General features: G+C 43.5%; 1 protein-coding gene across 9 annotated transcripts in view; it reads left to right on the top strand.

The window, feature by feature from the left end:
* The window catches only part of susd1 (sushi domain containing 1), a 107,834-nt gene extending 95,821 nt beyond the window's left edge, over positions 1–12,013 (top strand). For 8 of the 9 annotated variants that reach the window (XM_068030651.1, XM_068030649.1, XM_068030657.1 and 5 more), the window contains 4 exons: positions 1,741–1,780; positions 7,350–7,443; positions 10,263–10,310; positions 11,771–12,013. In XM_068030651.1, the coding sequence (XP_067886752.1) occupies positions 1,741–1,780; positions 7,350–7,443; positions 10,263–10,281 (153 nt within the window). In that variant the 3' untranslated portion in view covers positions 10,282–10,310; positions 11,771–12,013. Of the gene's footprint in view, positions 1–1,740; positions 1,781–7,349; positions 7,444–10,262; positions 10,311–11,770 lie in introns of those variants that run through there. The other variant, XM_068030656.1, reaches the window with a different exon arrangement.
* The last annotated feature ends 5,035 nt before the right edge of the window (positions 12,014–17,048 follow it).

Genomic DNA, 17,048 nt, shown 5'->3' with positions numbered 1-17,048 from the left:
AAATGGGGAAATTCATAGAGGTTGCATAATGTTGGCTATTTTTTTTAAACCATGATTCCCTTAAAAAATGCTTTTTGAAAGAATGGGATGAAAAGATAGAAATTGAGAACACTCCAAATATTTTACTTTACATGATCAATATTCCACCAGCCCACTAGGTGGAGCACTCTACTGACACTTCATCCCAATAGCAACGAGAATGGGGATAGATTGGATGATCATGACAGCTTTTATATATTCTAAAGAACAATGGGAGCCTAAGAGAAATACTCACATTACCAAAGTGTTCTTCGTCTGAATAATTTTGTTCCTCCAGACATTTTTCTTTGTATTTATAATTCGCATGTACTTAAATGTATCTTCCCTTTAAATGTATCTATGCTATTCTCCTCAACAACTCCATGTGACAGTGAGTTCCACATTCTCACCACTGTCTCGGTAAAGAAGTTTCTCCTGAATTCCCCATTGGATTTATTAGTGACCACCTTATATTTGTGGCCCCCGGCTCTGGATTTCCACACAAGTGGAAGCATTTTCTCTACGCCTACCCTTTCAAACTCCTCCACAATTTTAAAGACCCCTATTAGGTCATCCCTCACTGAGCCTTCTCTTTTCTAGAGAAAAGAGCCCCAGGCTGTTCAGTCTTTCCTGATAGAATTTATTCTCATTTCTAGTTGCCCTCAGTAGGTGGTGGTGGGTCACTTTCTCGAAGTGGTGGGAGCAGTTTGATACAAACTGAATGGCTTGTGAGATCATTCAGAGGACAGTGAAAATTCAGCCCCATTGATGTGGGGACTGGAGTCACATATAAGCCCAGACCAGGTAAGGACAGCAACTTTCCTTCCCTAATGGACATGCACCAGAAACTGGGCTGAGATAGCCCTAGGATGCAAGGCTTATATGGATGACAGAGAGGACTGACTCTCCTTCCATCATTCTGGGCTGAATTTGGGTCTGGATTTCCTGCTTCAGCATACATTGGATATAGTGATATAGGGACATAGGAATGCACAGGGCCCAAATTAGCCATTACAATCCATCCGACAGGCTTCAGAATAAAAGTAATACCATCGAGTATTCTTGTGCCCCTCAATCATTTCTTTTGTCCAAAAAATGGCCAGGTTGCCAGGGCCTGCACTGCCTCTGTGGGTTGTCTGTACCGCACATTCAGCATCCCCTATGTAAAGTAATTTAATCTAAACTCTGTTCACCTTCTACTTGATTACAGATGTCTGTTTATTGGAGCTCAGTTTATCCATTACACCCAAGAATCTTAACTTCAATCTGGGCCAATAGTTTAGTCAGGCACACACGAGTATGCCTTTCCTCCTCTTATTGTAAAGCACTCAGACAATTCTGTGTGGTGAGGTGCGTTCTATAAATGTAAGTTAGTGCAAAATAAATTCTACCTTGGAGATGGTCTAAAATTGGCCTCTGTGTGTTTATAAAACAGTAACTGCATTTGACAGTAAAAAGCCCAACAGATCCCATTTAACCACTGACACATGATTGCCTGGATTTTGACTCTTTAACCTGAATCTCCTTGCTTCAAAACCATCTGTACTTTATTAAGAACTGTTCCATACATAATTGAATATTTCCCCCTCGGCAGATCTATTCTTGTTTTCGCTGTTGCAAAATGGGCTGGAGGTTATTGGCTTTAGCCTGCTTTCTCAACAGATGCAAGTCTGCAAATTCAGGAAGTGAATTGAATTTATGTGCATGTTTCTGTTTTATTAGGTGAAGAAACAGTCATGTGTGACTTTGGCACAGTTAAAAGGTGAGATGCATCGTCTTGTACATAACTGAATGATTTGGAGTTGAATAATTCTGGAAATGAATGCATTCCTCCGAGAAAGACACAGTGATTGTTTTGACATCGAACTGTCGGTTTTCCCCACCCACCCGCTCATTAAAAAAAACCTGTGAATCTGCATTCTCAAACCTTCATCCATGACAAAAAGAGACAGAACTTGGAGGCAAAGTTGTTATGACCTGGAAAGTCTGAAAAGGTGCTGGAAGCATATTCAATAATAACTTTCAAAAGAGATAAGTACTTGAATAGGAAAATTGTGCAGGGCAATGGGGAATGAGCAGGGGAGGGGGACTAACTGGATAGCGCTTTCAAAAAGCTGGCACAGGCATGATGGGCTGAATGGCCTCCTTGTATGATTTTAAGAACCACCATTTGCAGTGCTCCAATTCTCTCTATTTCCATGTTTACGTACTGAATTTGAAACTTTTCCCCCACCATGCCTACCCCTGCTATAACTCAGTGCTGGCCCCTGGTCCACTTCCTTTTGTTGTATTTCTGTGTTGGGTCGATCATTGTCACAGGAGGTGGGGCGAGGGCTGGTTGCTGACTTGGCAACTTCAGCTCCTGTGGTCAAGGTGGCTCTCAAATGGTTTGTGCTCAGTATCGAGAAATTCCGTTCCAAGCTAACAGCTTCACCTAGGGTGGGGTGGAGTGTTGGTGGTGGATTGGGGGTGCAGGTGAGTGGGGTGAAGAGGGACAGGAGAGCAACCTTCTAATCTGAAGGCTCCACATTACTCGATGGGACAGGGGAGATGGACTGGGTGGTGGTGGTAGCGTGGGTTGGAGTTGGTGCAACGGCTACCAGTGAGGACCCAGTCTGTCCCACTTACTTCCGAATCATGACCTGTGAGCTGATCGGTGTGAGGATTGACACAACAGCATCGATTACACTCCCAAAATCTGTGGTCAATTCCCTTCCTGATTTGTCCCAGCCAGTTCACAGAGAAAGAAGAAGAAAGAACTTGCATTTATATAGTGCCTTTCACAACCTCGGGACATCCGAAAGTGCTTCACAACCAATTGAGGGGCTGTTGAAGTGCAGTTGCTGTGCAGCAAAACATGGCAGCCAATCTGCAGACAGCAAAAGCAGACACAGGTCTGTTCCTGATCACTAATCTGTGGCCCTGGCTACAAGTCCATGTGTTTAGATGTTAATTGAGTGCAGGACTAGGGATGGCTCCCATAGTCCATTTGCCAACTGATACTCGAGGTGAGGTGGTGGGAGATTTAGTTTTTTACATCAAAAATCCGAATGGCTATTGACACCTCTGTAATGTACGGTGCCAGCCAATGAATTAGTGGTGGGATGGCACTTGCAGCAGGACTCACAGTAAACAGCCTATTTCACACCAAAACAAAACCTATTCAGTCAGCAAATGGAACTCATAACCAGGAATGTAGCAACTTTCCCCCAATAAAAGCAGGATTATTTCTCCAGCAAAATGCAGTGAGTAGAGGATAAATACAAATTACGTCCACAACGTCTGTCCCAGTCACTTACAGCAGCATTTGACGAAGAAAATGATCCATTCTGGCTGGGACTTGAGGGACTGGACTTTCAAAGGGCTGTGGGGTTGAGAGCCAGTGCAGACGCAATTCGAAAATTGTAGTCCTGGAGGTCATCTTTGGAACCCAAAGCCTCCATGACAGTCCACAATCGTCAGTGTGAGGGTGGGAGGCTGGGAGGGGGGGTGGTGGGAGGGAATGGGGAAGCCGCTCGCCTTCATTTAAAGGTCCATTAAGCCCATGAAGGTGCTTGTTAAAGGGCCGGTGGGGTGGGGGGTCCGCACAGCAATTTTCAGTGAGGATTCCAGCGAACCCGACCAGTCTGGTGCACGAGAGTGTACGGCTGCCGGGCTCACAGCGGGCAGGTGGCGAACATTTTTGGTGGAAGATGAAATTTTTTGGGTGCGTGGGAATCTTGTGCCAGGCCCAGTGCAGGACATTTCTTTTTTTATTTTGGAAGCGCTGCCTCACGTTTTTATTCCACGTGCCCTCCATGGAGCTGCCTGCTCTCATTGGCAAGGTAGGGGCAGGCCCCATCACGGCTGTTGCCTGCCTTTGCTATTCGCGCTCAGCGGGCAGCTCCCGCCTCCTGCCGACGCTCGGCGCCGCTAATTGGGCACCGAGATCGAGTTCTGCCCAATTAGGACATATACATTTGACAATTGTGTCGCATTAGCAATGCAGCTGAGGCACGGGTCAGAACCTGGAAATCATTCGGGCATTGGGTTCCTGACCCTGTTTTGAAAATTCAGCCAGTGGTGTCACTCTACATGGCAATGAAAAATGGCTCAACATAGAAACATGTTTTCAAGAAGGAATTGGATAGAGCTCTTGGGTCTAAATGGATCAAAAGGTATGGTGTGAAAGCGGGAACAGGTTACTGAATTGGATGATCAGCCATGATCATAATGAATGGCGGAGCAGGCTCGAAGGGCCGAATGGCTTACTCCTGCTCCTATTTTCTATGTTTGTCATCACCATTGGTTTTAGATGAGGTGTTAAACAGGAGCCCTCGTCTGCCCTCTCAGGTGGGTATAGAAGATCCCACTGCACTGTTTTGAAGAATAGCAGGGGAGTTGACCTTTTGCATCCTGGGCCAATATTTACCCCTCAGCTAACATCACTGAAAAGATTATCCGAGTATTATCTCACTGCTGTTGGTGGGAGCTTGCTGTGCACAAATTGGCTGCTGCGTTTCCCTACATTGCAATAGTTACTACACTTCCATAAAGTACTTCATTGGCTGTAAAGCACTTTGGGGCATCCTGAGGTTGTGAAAGGCGCTATATGAATGCATATTCTTTTTTTTCTTTTATTCCTTCTCCTGTGTCATTTTGGTTTGCAAAGCAACATTGGTGTAGATTAATCAGTTAAATATAGAACCAGCTCTTTTTTGATAGTTTTTTTTTAGCTGCTATTCATAATTAGAAATTAAACTGTGAGGATAAGTTATAACTTGAGTCTCCATCTACGAACATTGCCTCAAGATGTCTTCCTGCGCCAGTCTTTTTGGGCATATAAAACTATCTGACACCAAACATTTATCTCATTGAGCACCTGCCAGCTGTTGAGGTTTGTTTGATGTAGCTTTCAGTTCAGCAGTGAATGAGTGAGAGAGTGAGAGGCTAAGGTTGAGCTCTGAAATGCCATGTCCCAGGATAAAGCCTCAGAGACAACACAGAATTGGGTGCTGCAGGTTAAAAGGTCTGTTTTCACAAAGTGCAATGCATTTTTCTTCTGACGCTTGATTACATTTTCTCAAGAAATACAAAATAATTTAGGTGTATTTTATATTTGAAAGAATCTTCAAGAAAGACAAACTTTCATTTATATAGCACCTTTCACAACCTCATGATGTCCCAAAGTGCTTTACAGCCTATGAAGTACTTTTCGGAAGTGTAGTCACTGTTGTTGTGTAGGAAATGCGACAGCTAATTTGGGCACAGCAAGCTCCCATCAACAGCAATGTGATAATGGCCAGATAATATACTTTTTATTGTTGGTGGAGGAGTAAATATTGCCCAGAACTCCCCTGCTCTTTTTCAAAATGTTTTATGTCCACCTGAGAGAGCAGACGAGGTCTTGGTTTGACATGTCTCATCCAAAAGACGGCACTTCCAACAGTGCAGCACTCCCTCAGTACTGCACTGGCGGTGTCAACCTTGATTTTGTGCTCAATTCTCTGGAGTGGGACTTAAACGGACGACCTCCTTACTCAGCGACATAAGTGCTAACTACTGATCTACACAGACACATAAGACAATTGTAGCGCCTTTTAACCACAGCTGCCATTTTGCCATAGTGTCTTTTATAAAAATTATTCCTCCTGTTCTCTGCCAATTTGCCCGTATCCTGAAGGCACTGATTCTCTTGCTTGGGTTACAACTCCACAGGTATATGTCTCACTTTAGGAGGCTGTTCATGGCACCATTCTTTATTGCCAAGGTGGGTCGACAGAGTGAAAAGACCAATTAGCCATGATCTAATTGAATGGCGGAACAGGCTCAAGGGGCTGAATGGCCTCCTTTGGTTCCTAGCTGTCTGCGCCGGGACAGCGAGTAGGTTATTCAACCGCTTGTTGGTCCCACCAATTTGACTAATGCCGGAGTGAATGGTAGATAACTCCATCAGTGCCGTCAGCAGCACCTCCACGTCCCCTCCAAGTCACACGCCATCCTGATTCAGAAATATATCGGTGTTCATCATCGCTGGGTCAAAATCCTGGAGCAGCACTGTGGAAACACCTTCACCACACACTCTGCAGTGGTTCAAGAGGGTGACTGACTCATCGGGCTGGACTCTATAGGCATGCCGCCAAATTCAGTGGCGGGCGAAGAAAATGGAAGCCCGCACACCCGGGATGCATGCCAAAGAGCCGCCGTGATTCCAAGCGTAGCAGCTCATTTATATAGCCAGGGTGGGCCCCACCCCCCCACCCCGATCACTGCTACTTTTAAAGGGCTTTGAGCCCTTCTGGAATTTTTTACAAAAGCAGGAAACATTTATTTTAAAAATTAAAACAGGTATTTTTGCACCTCTCCCACCACCCCCCCCCCCCCCCCCCACAATAGCCACAACATTAAATACTTGCCCTCTCCAGCCCAAAACACTTTCCTTTTCCAAATGACCTTTCCCCTCCTCACAGTGCATCAACTATACACTTTACCCCTTCCCACCATCCCGTCCACCAATGAGAAGATTTTATTGTTGCCCTCCCCCCCCCCCACCCACCGCAGAAAAAAAAAATGACCTGCTCCCCCCTCCCAACCAGTGTCGCGCCTCGATTACCCGGACGGGGATCGGATGGCGCGGGTGTGCCGGCTAGCGGCACGAAGATTGGAACTGGACCGGAGGCGGAGGCGGCTTGCAATTAGGTCAGGTATTTAGATTGATTTAAACATGTAGGGGGACCGCCACGAGGCCTCTCCAGCTCCATGGAGATCGGGCCCTGCTGGCGTCGAGGTCCGTGGTGGGCCTCATCCAGGGCAATCTTAATGCCCCCCGCCCCCAACTCCGCCACGTCAAGACCCCTATAAAATTCAGCCCATCATTTCTCAAGGGCAATAAGGGATGGGCAATAAGTGTTGGCCTTGCCAGCAATGCCCACATCCCAAGAATGAATAGAAAAAAACTTCCGCTCCTACTGTTGGGAAAGTCTTGGTACTAGAACCTGCTCCTCTGCTTTATTAAGGGTGACTAAATGAAATGCTTTCAGGTGCAGGCTAATCATATTTCATTGTATGGATTGCTTTGCAAGATTGATTGCAGAAGCTTAAAAGCTTCAGTTCCTATTTACATTTACAAACCTAAAATCACGCCTAGATTTCCACATATAAAATGGAACTTGATCAGTACAAAGTTGACATTGCATGTCTCCAAAACTAAACCTTGAATAGGTTTACAGTGTGCAGTATATTTTGTATCAAATATTACTTTTAATCATGTGGGTGAGATAAGGCTCTTAATTTATTGCTGGCACTAAGTTGGAAGATGTTCCATTTGTTTACACATTATTTTCATTATCTAGGTTCGTCACACAGCGTGCAGATTATCATTTTTTTAGGACTGGCTTCCCTGGGAACGGTTGGATTTCTTCTGTTCCTTTGCTATTCTTTAACCTGGTATGTATGATCTTCACATGAGAACCAATGCCACTGTCCACTTTTACTACAGTTTTTGCTGTTACCTCAGGTCATCTACTGCTGAATCCCTCATCCATGCCTTTGTTAACTCCAGACTTGAAGGTTCCCATTCTCTCCTGACTAGCCTCCCATCTTCCACCATCCATCAACTTGAGCTCATCCAAGACTCGGCTGCCCATATCCGAAATCGCACCAAGTCCTGTTCATCCATCACCCGCTGTGCTCATTGACCTTCACTGGCTCCTGGTCCAGCAACACCTTGCATTTAAAATTGTCATCCGTGTTTTCAAATCCCGCCTTAGCCTAACCCCCTTCCTTACCTTTGCAACCTCCTACAGTCCTCCAAGATCTCTGCCTCCCCTCCAATTCTGGCTTCTTGAACATCCCTGGCAGTCGTGCCTTTAGCTGCCTGGAGTCTAAACTCTGGAATTCGCTCCTTAAAACTCTCCGCCTCTCTCTCCTCCTTTAAGATGCTACTTAAGACTTATTCCTTTGTCCAAGCTTTTGGTCACCTGTCCTAATATCGCCTGTGTGGCTCGATGTCAAATTTTGTTTGATAACACTCCTGTGAAGCACCTTGGGACATTTTATTACTTTAAAGGTGCAATGCAAATGCAAGTTGTTGTTGTGTCATGCTTCCTTGTTCATGATGGAGGATTGGCCATTTCCTGATCTAGCAACCTCTGATTAAGAGGCGAGCTGAATGTGCTGCTCCCAGGCCCTGTCCAATTCAGGTCTTGAGTTAGTTTCCTCGGGAGACATGTGATGGCAGATCTCCTACTTGGATTATTGCCTCCGCCTGTGAAGATGTCCCTGGTTTTAGCTCTCCTGCTTCAGGTATCGCTGCTGTAACTCAGGGATCTGACCATTCCCTTGCTGTCACAGTACTGAGAACTGGCACTCCTGCACCCTGTGAAGTTAACACATTTTAAAAATTGACAGTACTATGGGGTGCCATGAGTGAACTAGCCCAACCTCATTCTCAGCACCTAGGGTTGCCAACCTTCCAAGATTGCCCTGGAGCCTCCAGAAATTGAAGATTAACCTCCAGAACACGACTGCCAGCAACACCCAGGAGAAAAATCACAGGGGCATTGAAAACAAATTGTGCACTTTTTCTTCCATTTTCTTTCAACATTTTTATTTACTTGCTACAAAACTATTGCGATGATAACAGGAAAAAACTGTCAAGAGCCAATTGGGTAATGAGGGTTTTTTCTGTTTTCCAATTGGCTGGTGAGAAGGAAGGGCTGCATGAGGATGGACGTGTTGGGTGACCAATGGCGAGAGGGTGTGGGGGTTTGGGGCAATTGGAGGCAGGAGGTCATGTGATAAAACCTCCAGGAATAGATCCAGCCAGAGTTGGCAACTCTGTCAGCACACAATATTCTGTTTAATGTGTTGGGGTTAAAGTGGTGGTTTACTTGTTTTGGGAGTGAATTTACCAATGATATTGTAGAATCTCATACCATTTTTTTTTGTAACTCATTTGCCGAGAAAGAATTCCCAAAGGCAGGAATCCTTAGGGAGTGGAAAGCAAGCAATAGTTTGCAACACCTCCTATTACTTTACCACTGGCTTAAACCTAGGAAATGTGTGAATTTGGAAGTGTTTCCCCCACACTTCTTCAAATAAAGAAAAATGAACTTGATTATGTGGAGTAGGGGGAAGATTTTAGTTCTGGCAATGAGGTTATGGTTCATGTGAATTTTTTCTTGAGGTTTTTATTAGCGTCTGTATTATATTGATGGACTCTAGTTTTGGTCTTCCCCACGTGGAAATATCTTCTCAACACCTATCTGATCAAACTCATTTATAATCTTAAAGACCTCTATTAGGTTGCCCCTCACATCTTTTCCAGAGAATAGAGCCCAGTCTGCTTTTGGGTACCTTTCAACTCTAGTATCATCCCTGTAAATCTTCTGTGCATTTTCTCCGGTGCCTCTATATCCTTTTTGTAATATGGAAACCAGAACTGAACACTGTATTCTTAAGTGTGTTTTAACCAAGGTTCTATACATGTTTAACATAACTTCCCCTGTGGTCCTGAGTCTGGAGAACGTTTCAACCACAGGCACTATCGCAGGAGAAATTGACTTTGTCCTCACCGCACACAGGTGTGCATATATGCACATACACTCTTACAGCAGAGTACCCTGAATTGTGATCATTAAGAATCCCTGGCTAATTTCCCCTCTTCACAGCGCTGGCAGTGTTGAGGCAACCTCAGCCACACCTCAACTATCTCAACATGGATGGGACTTAGGAGTCTTTTTGCTCCATACTACATTACACAACACATTTCTTCCTTTGAATTACAGAAAGAGCCTTTCACTGGACATATTTAATAAAACGACACTGTAGCAGACTTGTGAATGTTGTATTTTTAGAAAATTAAACTAGCTTGACGACAGACTCTTGGCCCCCCCTTTGTAGATTCCGACATATCTTATAAGTTTATTTTTCTGAATTTATTTCTCTACTGTCCGTGGTTTCATTGTATCGGCCATGAGCAATTAGCAATAAATATAACACTGTAAATGCAGTGCTGTTGTGCTTATTGATTCTTTTAGCAAAGACCCGTGACCCAATGCATTAGTTTAGGGGTTCTCCATTTCACTTGCCACATAGTGAACTCCTGATCTCACCAATGCCAGGTGGGGCAAAAACAGTGGGCGCATTCCCTAGGGTGGTGTGGGAAGATGCCTTGCAACCTGGCTGACTTGAGTATGTGAGGGCCATAAAATGGAAAGGGAAGTGAGAAATAACTTGTTTTTTTTAAATTCCTTTTCTTTCAGGAGCTTGAAGATGAGATGAGCTGCTGAGGACAGCACTGAAAATTACATGTAGGTTAGAAAATAAAAATTGTTTCCTTGTTTAAAGGTGGGGGCATTTTGTAGTCCTGTGTGGTATTTCAGTCATCCTGCATGTGTGAGATGACACTGGTAATATGATATGTTACTAAACATGTAACGCAACACTGGTGAAAATTACTTTATGCAATGCGTCAGCCGTGTCTCATTGGGTTGTGGTTTCAAGCCCCATTCCAGAGACGTGAGCACAAAAATCTAAGCTGACACTCCAGTGTGTTACTGAGGAAGTGCTGCACTGCTGGAGGTGCCGTCTTTCAGATAAGACAATAAACCCAAGCCCTCTGTCCTCTTGGCGGGTGTAACAGATCCCGTGGCATTTCAAAGAAGAATAGGGAAGATTTCCCTGGTGTCCTGGATGATGTTTATCTCTCAAACAACATCACAAAAAACAGATTTTGTAGTCATTATCACATTGCTGTTTGTGGGAGCTTGCTGTGCGCATATTGGCTGCCGCATTTCCGACATTACAACAGTGACTGCACTTCAAAAAGTACTTCATTGGCTGTAAAGCACTTTGGGACATCCTGAGGTTGTGAAAGGCGCTGTAGAAATGCAAGTCTTTTTCTAGTTCCTCAATTAATGTAAGCTATCTTAACTAGCAGGTCGTAAACTGGTTGACCTCCCAATTAGAGTCACCATTATTGTGCCTTGCCTTTATCTCCTGTGATACCCTGCTGTTCGAGTTTCAGTGTTCAGCCTCAGGAATAACATAGATGCATTTAAGGGAAGCTAGATAAATACATGAGGGGGGAAAGGATAAAGGCTATACTGACAGGGTGAGATAAAGAGGGACGGCAGGAGGCTCGTGTGGAGCAAAAACATGGACATTGACCAGCTGGGCTGAATGGCCTGTTTCTGTGCTGTAAAATACTATGTAAAAGGCATTGGGAATGACAAAGGATGGGGAAAATTATTTATTTGGGCAGGCTGTCTTATGGGAAGATTGGACAGGCTAGGCTTGTATCTACTAGAATTTAGAAGAGTAACAGGCGACTTTATTGAAACATATAAGATCCTGAGGGGTCTTGACAGGGTGGATGTGGAAAGGATGTTTCCCCTTGTAGGAGAATCTCGAACTAGGGGTCACTGTTTAAAAATAAGTGGTCACCCATTGAAGACAGAGATGAGAAGAAATTTTTTCTCTCACAGGGTCGTGAGTCTTTGGAATTCTCTTCCTCAAAAGGCAGTGGAAGCAGAGTCTTTGAATATTTTTAAGGCAGAGGTAGATAGATTCTTGATAAGCAAGGGGGTGAAAGGTTATCAGGGGTAGGTGGAAATGTGGAGTAATCAGTTCAGCCATGAACTTATTGAATGGCGGAGCAGGCTCAAAGGGCCGAGTGGCCTACTCCTGCTCCTAATTCGTACGTTTGTATTTGGGTGCGTAAATTAGTCTGAATTTTTATCTGAAGTTTATTTAATTTTATTTTAAACAGGTAAATAAAGGAAAATCCATTGTTCCATGGGCTCTTCAGCGAATTTCACCAATTCTGGGAGTGTTTCAATGAATAGAACAAAAGCATATTGACAGGCTATCGATCCATAAAGTATACGTGTACCTTACACAAGATAACATCAAATATTGCTCCCTCTCTCCACCATTGGACAGGCTGTGATTGTAAAACTCTTATTTATTTGTACAATATGATAAGATGTTTCGAAATAAAAATTAAATTCACTCCAGGGACTTGAGCACAAAATTCAGGCTGATACGCCCAGTGCAATACGAGGGAGTGCTGTACTGTCGGAGGTGCTGTCTTTTAGGTGGGATATTAAACTGAAGCCCTGTCCGGTCTATTAGGTGGATGGAAAAGATCGTATGGCCCTATTTTGAAGAAGAGAAGGGGAGTTCTCCCTGGTGACCTGGCCAATACTTATCCCTCAATCAACACCAGAAAAACAGATTAAATGGTCATTATCACATTGCTATTTGTGGGAGCTTGCTGTGTGCAAATTGGCTGCTGCATTTCCTACATTACAACAGTAACAAACAATTAAAAAGTGCCTCATTGGGAGTAAAGCACCTTGGGATCTACTGACATTGTGAAAGGCACGATATACATGCAAGTTCTTTTAAAAATCTGTATTAATGATTACCATTAGTGTTCACCTGTTCTATGGAGACATTGGCCCTGAGAAGCCTTGAACCCATTCCAACACCATAATCCCAGCAAAGTGGGACTTCTTGTACTGAGTTCAAGTGCCCCTGCCCCCGTTCTAATTTCTGGGGTGTAGAGCACTTCCATAAAAGTGATAGGTAGGTGTGCCAGCAGCTGTGAAGCAAGGGCATCCATTAAAAGTTCGGGGACGGGTGGTTACGGAATGGAAATTACATGGCAAGTTGCTGTGGATGGAGAGATTTTTTTTAAAACAACTTTCTAAATGGTGAAAAGCTAGGAACAGTGGAGGTCCAAAGAGACTAGGGGTCCAGGTTCACAGACCTTTAAAATGTCATGAACAGGTACAGAAAATAATCAAAAGGCTAATGGAATGCTGACCTTTATGACTAAAGGACCAGAATACAAGAGGGTAGAAGTCATGCTTCAGTTATACTGGTTAGCTGGTTAGATCACACCTGGAATACTGGCAGCAGTTCTGAGCACCACACCATAGGAAGAATATATTGTCCTTGGAGGGAGTGCAGCGTAGATGTATCACAATGATACCTGGACTCTAAAGGTTAAATTATGAGAAGTGATTACATAAACTAGGCTGGAATTTAGAAGTGTCAGGCAAGCCCCCTACAGCCAAGAATGAGGAAAATTAATGTTGCCACATTGATTTTAAACTGTTGTTGATGAAGAAAGAACTTTCTTTAAAAAGCAATTGGCTGGAGAGAGACATTAGCATATCAACAGACAATACTTCAAAGGACAAAGGGGCTATTCCCTGCTCCAATTTAATCCACAATTGCCGAATACACAAACAGACATAGTCAGACCGGTTTAATCACATGACTGGCTGTTGGAGTTTTTTTGAATTTGAACTGGCCACAGGATTAACAATCAAAAGGCTGTTCGCTCCTGGACTGGAAAAGACCTCCCTCTTGTCTGCTCTCATCTCACTCTCACCAGCTTCAGAAACCATTGAAGACATATGAACCCCAAGAGAGAAAAGTCTCCTTCAGGGAACAAGGTTTAAGAAGAATACTGGGCCCCAACAAAAAGCAAGACTTCCGACAATCAAGGACCCTACAACGAGCTCGAAGCGCATTAAAAAACCCTCTTCAGAGATTGCCTCAAACCTCTCCATTTTATTTTTCTTCTCTTTTCTGTCTCTATTTGCATATGCATATCGAGTGTGCATGCTAGCGTGGGTGTTTATCTGTAGGCGTCAACCAAATTAGAGTTTAAGTTTAAGGTTTAATAAATTTCCCTTTTCTTCTTTAAACCTAGGAAAACCTGGTGTGCTCATTTCTTTGCCTTATAATTGGAAAGCTGTGCACAAGGATTCACAGAGTGGGTGCTCAAAACACAGTGTGTTTAAAATTAAACCTTATTACAATAAGACCAGGTGAAGTCAGTAAAAGACCCCTAGACACCTTTCTCACCTGGTTGTAACAGAAGGTTAAAGGGTGATTTGTTTGAAGCTTAAGATATTAAGACAAGCAGATAGAGTGGATAGGGAGAAACTATTTCTGTTGGTTGGAGAGTCTAGGACTAGAAGACATAGTCTAAAAATTAGAGCCAGGGTGGTAGAAATTTGGAACTTTCTTCTGCAAACAGCAATTGATGCTGGAACAATTTTAAAACTGAGATTAATAGATTTTTGTTATCTATTGGTATTAAGGGATTTGGGGCAAAGGCAGGTATATGGAGTTAGGTCGCAGATCAGCCTGATTTCATTAAATGGCGGAACAGGCTCGAGGGACTAAATGGCCTACTCCTGTTCCTATGTTCCCCCTGCCCACCCCACCCCTATTGTGCCTCAAATCCACCTGAAACATGACCGACTTTCAGGGCCATTTTCTCAATCCATTTCCGGTGATCTTTAACTGGGATGTTAGTCGGATGATGGTACAAGTTCTGTCTGGTTTACAGAGCGTCGTACTGTTGATCGTATGTTATGCTGAACCTTTATAAAACATTGTTTAGGCCTCAGCTGGAGTAGAATGTTCAGTTCTGGGCACCTCACTTTAGGAAGGATGTGAAGGCCTTGGAAAGGATGCAGAGGAGATTTACTAGAATGGTACCAGGAATGAGGGACTTCTGTGATGTGGAGAGACTGAAGAAGCTGGGATTCTTCTTCCTAGATCAGAAAAGAGAAGTACAAGAGCAAAATACTGTGGATGCTTGAAATCTGAAATAAAACCAGACAACGCTGGAAATACTCAGCAGGTCAGGCAGCATCTGTGGAGAGAGAGAAACAGAACTAACGATTCAGGTTAGTGGACGTTAAGAGGAGATTTGATAGGGATGTTCAAAATCAAGGGTTTTGATAGTGTTACGACTGACCACTCCAGTCAAAGCCCCCAATCAAAATATACGACTCTGATTGTGCTGGGAGAAGCGCACTGTTAATTCAATCCCGTCCCTCCACAGATCGCCTGACATATCATTTTTAAACTTTCCAAATTAGAGAAGGACCCAGCCAAATTGTACCATCTCTTAACCCCCGAATGAGGCTAACCAAACCAGGTGTCTTGAAATCAACAAATTAACTGTTTAATTAGAAAAACTAAATTCTTAAACACTACAAAGATTTAGAAAACATGTAAAATAGAAAAATTAGAGTCCTTGCAAATTTACGCTCCTGCTGGAGGTGCAAAAGTCCTCACAGACATCTGATGGGGAGAAAAAGGTCCTTCAACAGTAGAACAGTCCGTAGTCTAATTCCAGCAGTAGGTGATGCTTTCCTTCTTCAGCGATGAATTCCAACAATTAACTTGCAAACACTTTCAATAGAATCAATCTGACTTTAGAGTTTTTGAGGGATAAAAGATTGTCACAGTCTCAATTCCCTTCCTTCAGTTTAAATTATCAGAGATCTCTGTTTTGGCTTGACTTTTTTTAGAATTTTGAGAGAGAATAATGAATGAACAGACTAAGTTCTCTTCCTTCAGTTTAAATTAGCTGAGAGCTCTTCTTTCAGGTGTTAACACACAGCTGTCTATCTGAGTCTCTCTTAGAACAGGCTGTTTGCGCTATAAACCAGTTCAAAATTAAATTGTAACAAATGTATCTCTCGATGCTCAGTCCAAGTGGCTATATCCAAGGTAACGAGAATGCATCCTTTGAATCGCAGTCTCCAAATGGCTGTATCCAAGGCAATGAGAATGCACCTTCTTGATAACTCCTGAGGCTTGCTTGTTCTTAAAGCAGTACTGATCCTTTGCTGTCTTAAAGACACACCACATATTTCCCAGAGAGAAAAAAAAAGACAGGATCATGATAATAGAGTGAAGAAAGAGAAACTGTTTCCAGTGGCAGAAGGGTCGATAACCAGAAGACACAAATTTTAGGTGAGTGGTAAAAGAAGCAGAGGCGACATGAGGAAACCTGTTAACACAGTGAGTTGTTGTGACCTGGAATGCGTTGCCTGAAAGCATGATGGAAGCAGATTCAATAGTGACTTTCAAAAGGGAATTGAATACATACTTGAAAGGAAAAAAATTTACAGGACTATTGGAGAGAGTGCAAGGGAGTGGGACTAATTGGATAGCGCTTTCAAAGAGCTGGCACAGGCATGATGGGATGAATGGTCTCCTTCTGTGCTGGATCATTCTATAATTCTAAATCCAACCATTACAATAACATTCTAATATCTCATGCCCTTGTTAATATAATGGCTGATTGATAGGGAGAAACAGGATACTTCAAGCTTGGTCCCGATGGGAGTCAGTATAGTGACGGATTTATGAGAGGGTTATGTTGGCAGGTTATGAGTTGAATGCTAATATTATCTTGCCACATATTCTCATTATATCATGCTGATACTTGCATCTTGTTTAAATTACTTTTCAATCATGGTTACTGTCTTCTGCAGTACTATAGAGTGTACATAATCATGGTCACATTATGAAGTGAAGTCCACCTCCAACAAGTATAAATGGGACTTTTCACTGACACATTTGGGTAACTATTCAAAAGATGCATCGACAGCAAACCAGATTGTGTATTGTCGTCCACTAATTTGCTGATTATGACGCAGAGGCTCATTAAAAGTTCATCGTTCTCTAGGCAACTGAAACTCCTGACTAAATTAAAAGCAATAAACATTCACACCCAGGGTGACAGCAGACTGGTGATCCTTGCAGCAGCATCTATGACCTCAAAAAAGGTGTGCTGTGAACGGGAAGAAGTGAACTTGTGCTGTAGGTTCACAGGTGAGGTTGAGAGAGTAGGCAAGGTGCTGGCCAAGAGCGAGAGGGATAGAAAGAGGGAGGGAGAGCGGAAAGATAAACCAGAGGCAGCACACACCAGATCACTCCTGTACAACTACCAGCAGCCATTTCCAGGATAACATTGGCTGAAATCTGAGAGTGTTTTCTCACGACTCACACTGGTTCTCACATTTCTGCTCCTTCTGACCTGCTCATCTGCTGCTTCATTTCTCCCTTTGATGCCCTTGTTCCCCCTCAAGTCACTCACTACCTCCCACTCCTGCCATTTCTCTGATACAGACCCTGTGTGCACTCCCTTAAATCAGAGGGCAGGGCAAACCCATGTGCATCTGGCACACATCTGGTTGTCATTCATCACCAAATTTGGCTCG

This window comes from Heterodontus francisci, chromosome 4, assembly GCF_036365525.1.
Source record: "Heterodontus francisci isolate sHetFra1 chromosome 4, sHetFra1.hap1, whole genome shotgun sequence".
In the NCBI taxonomy this organism is placed as follows: Eukaryota; Metazoa; Chordata; class Chondrichthyes; order Heterodontiformes; family Heterodontidae; genus Heterodontus; species Heterodontus francisci.
The sequence above is the reverse complement of the archived record's forward strand: the minus strand, read 5'-3'. Positions and strand labels throughout refer to the sequence as shown.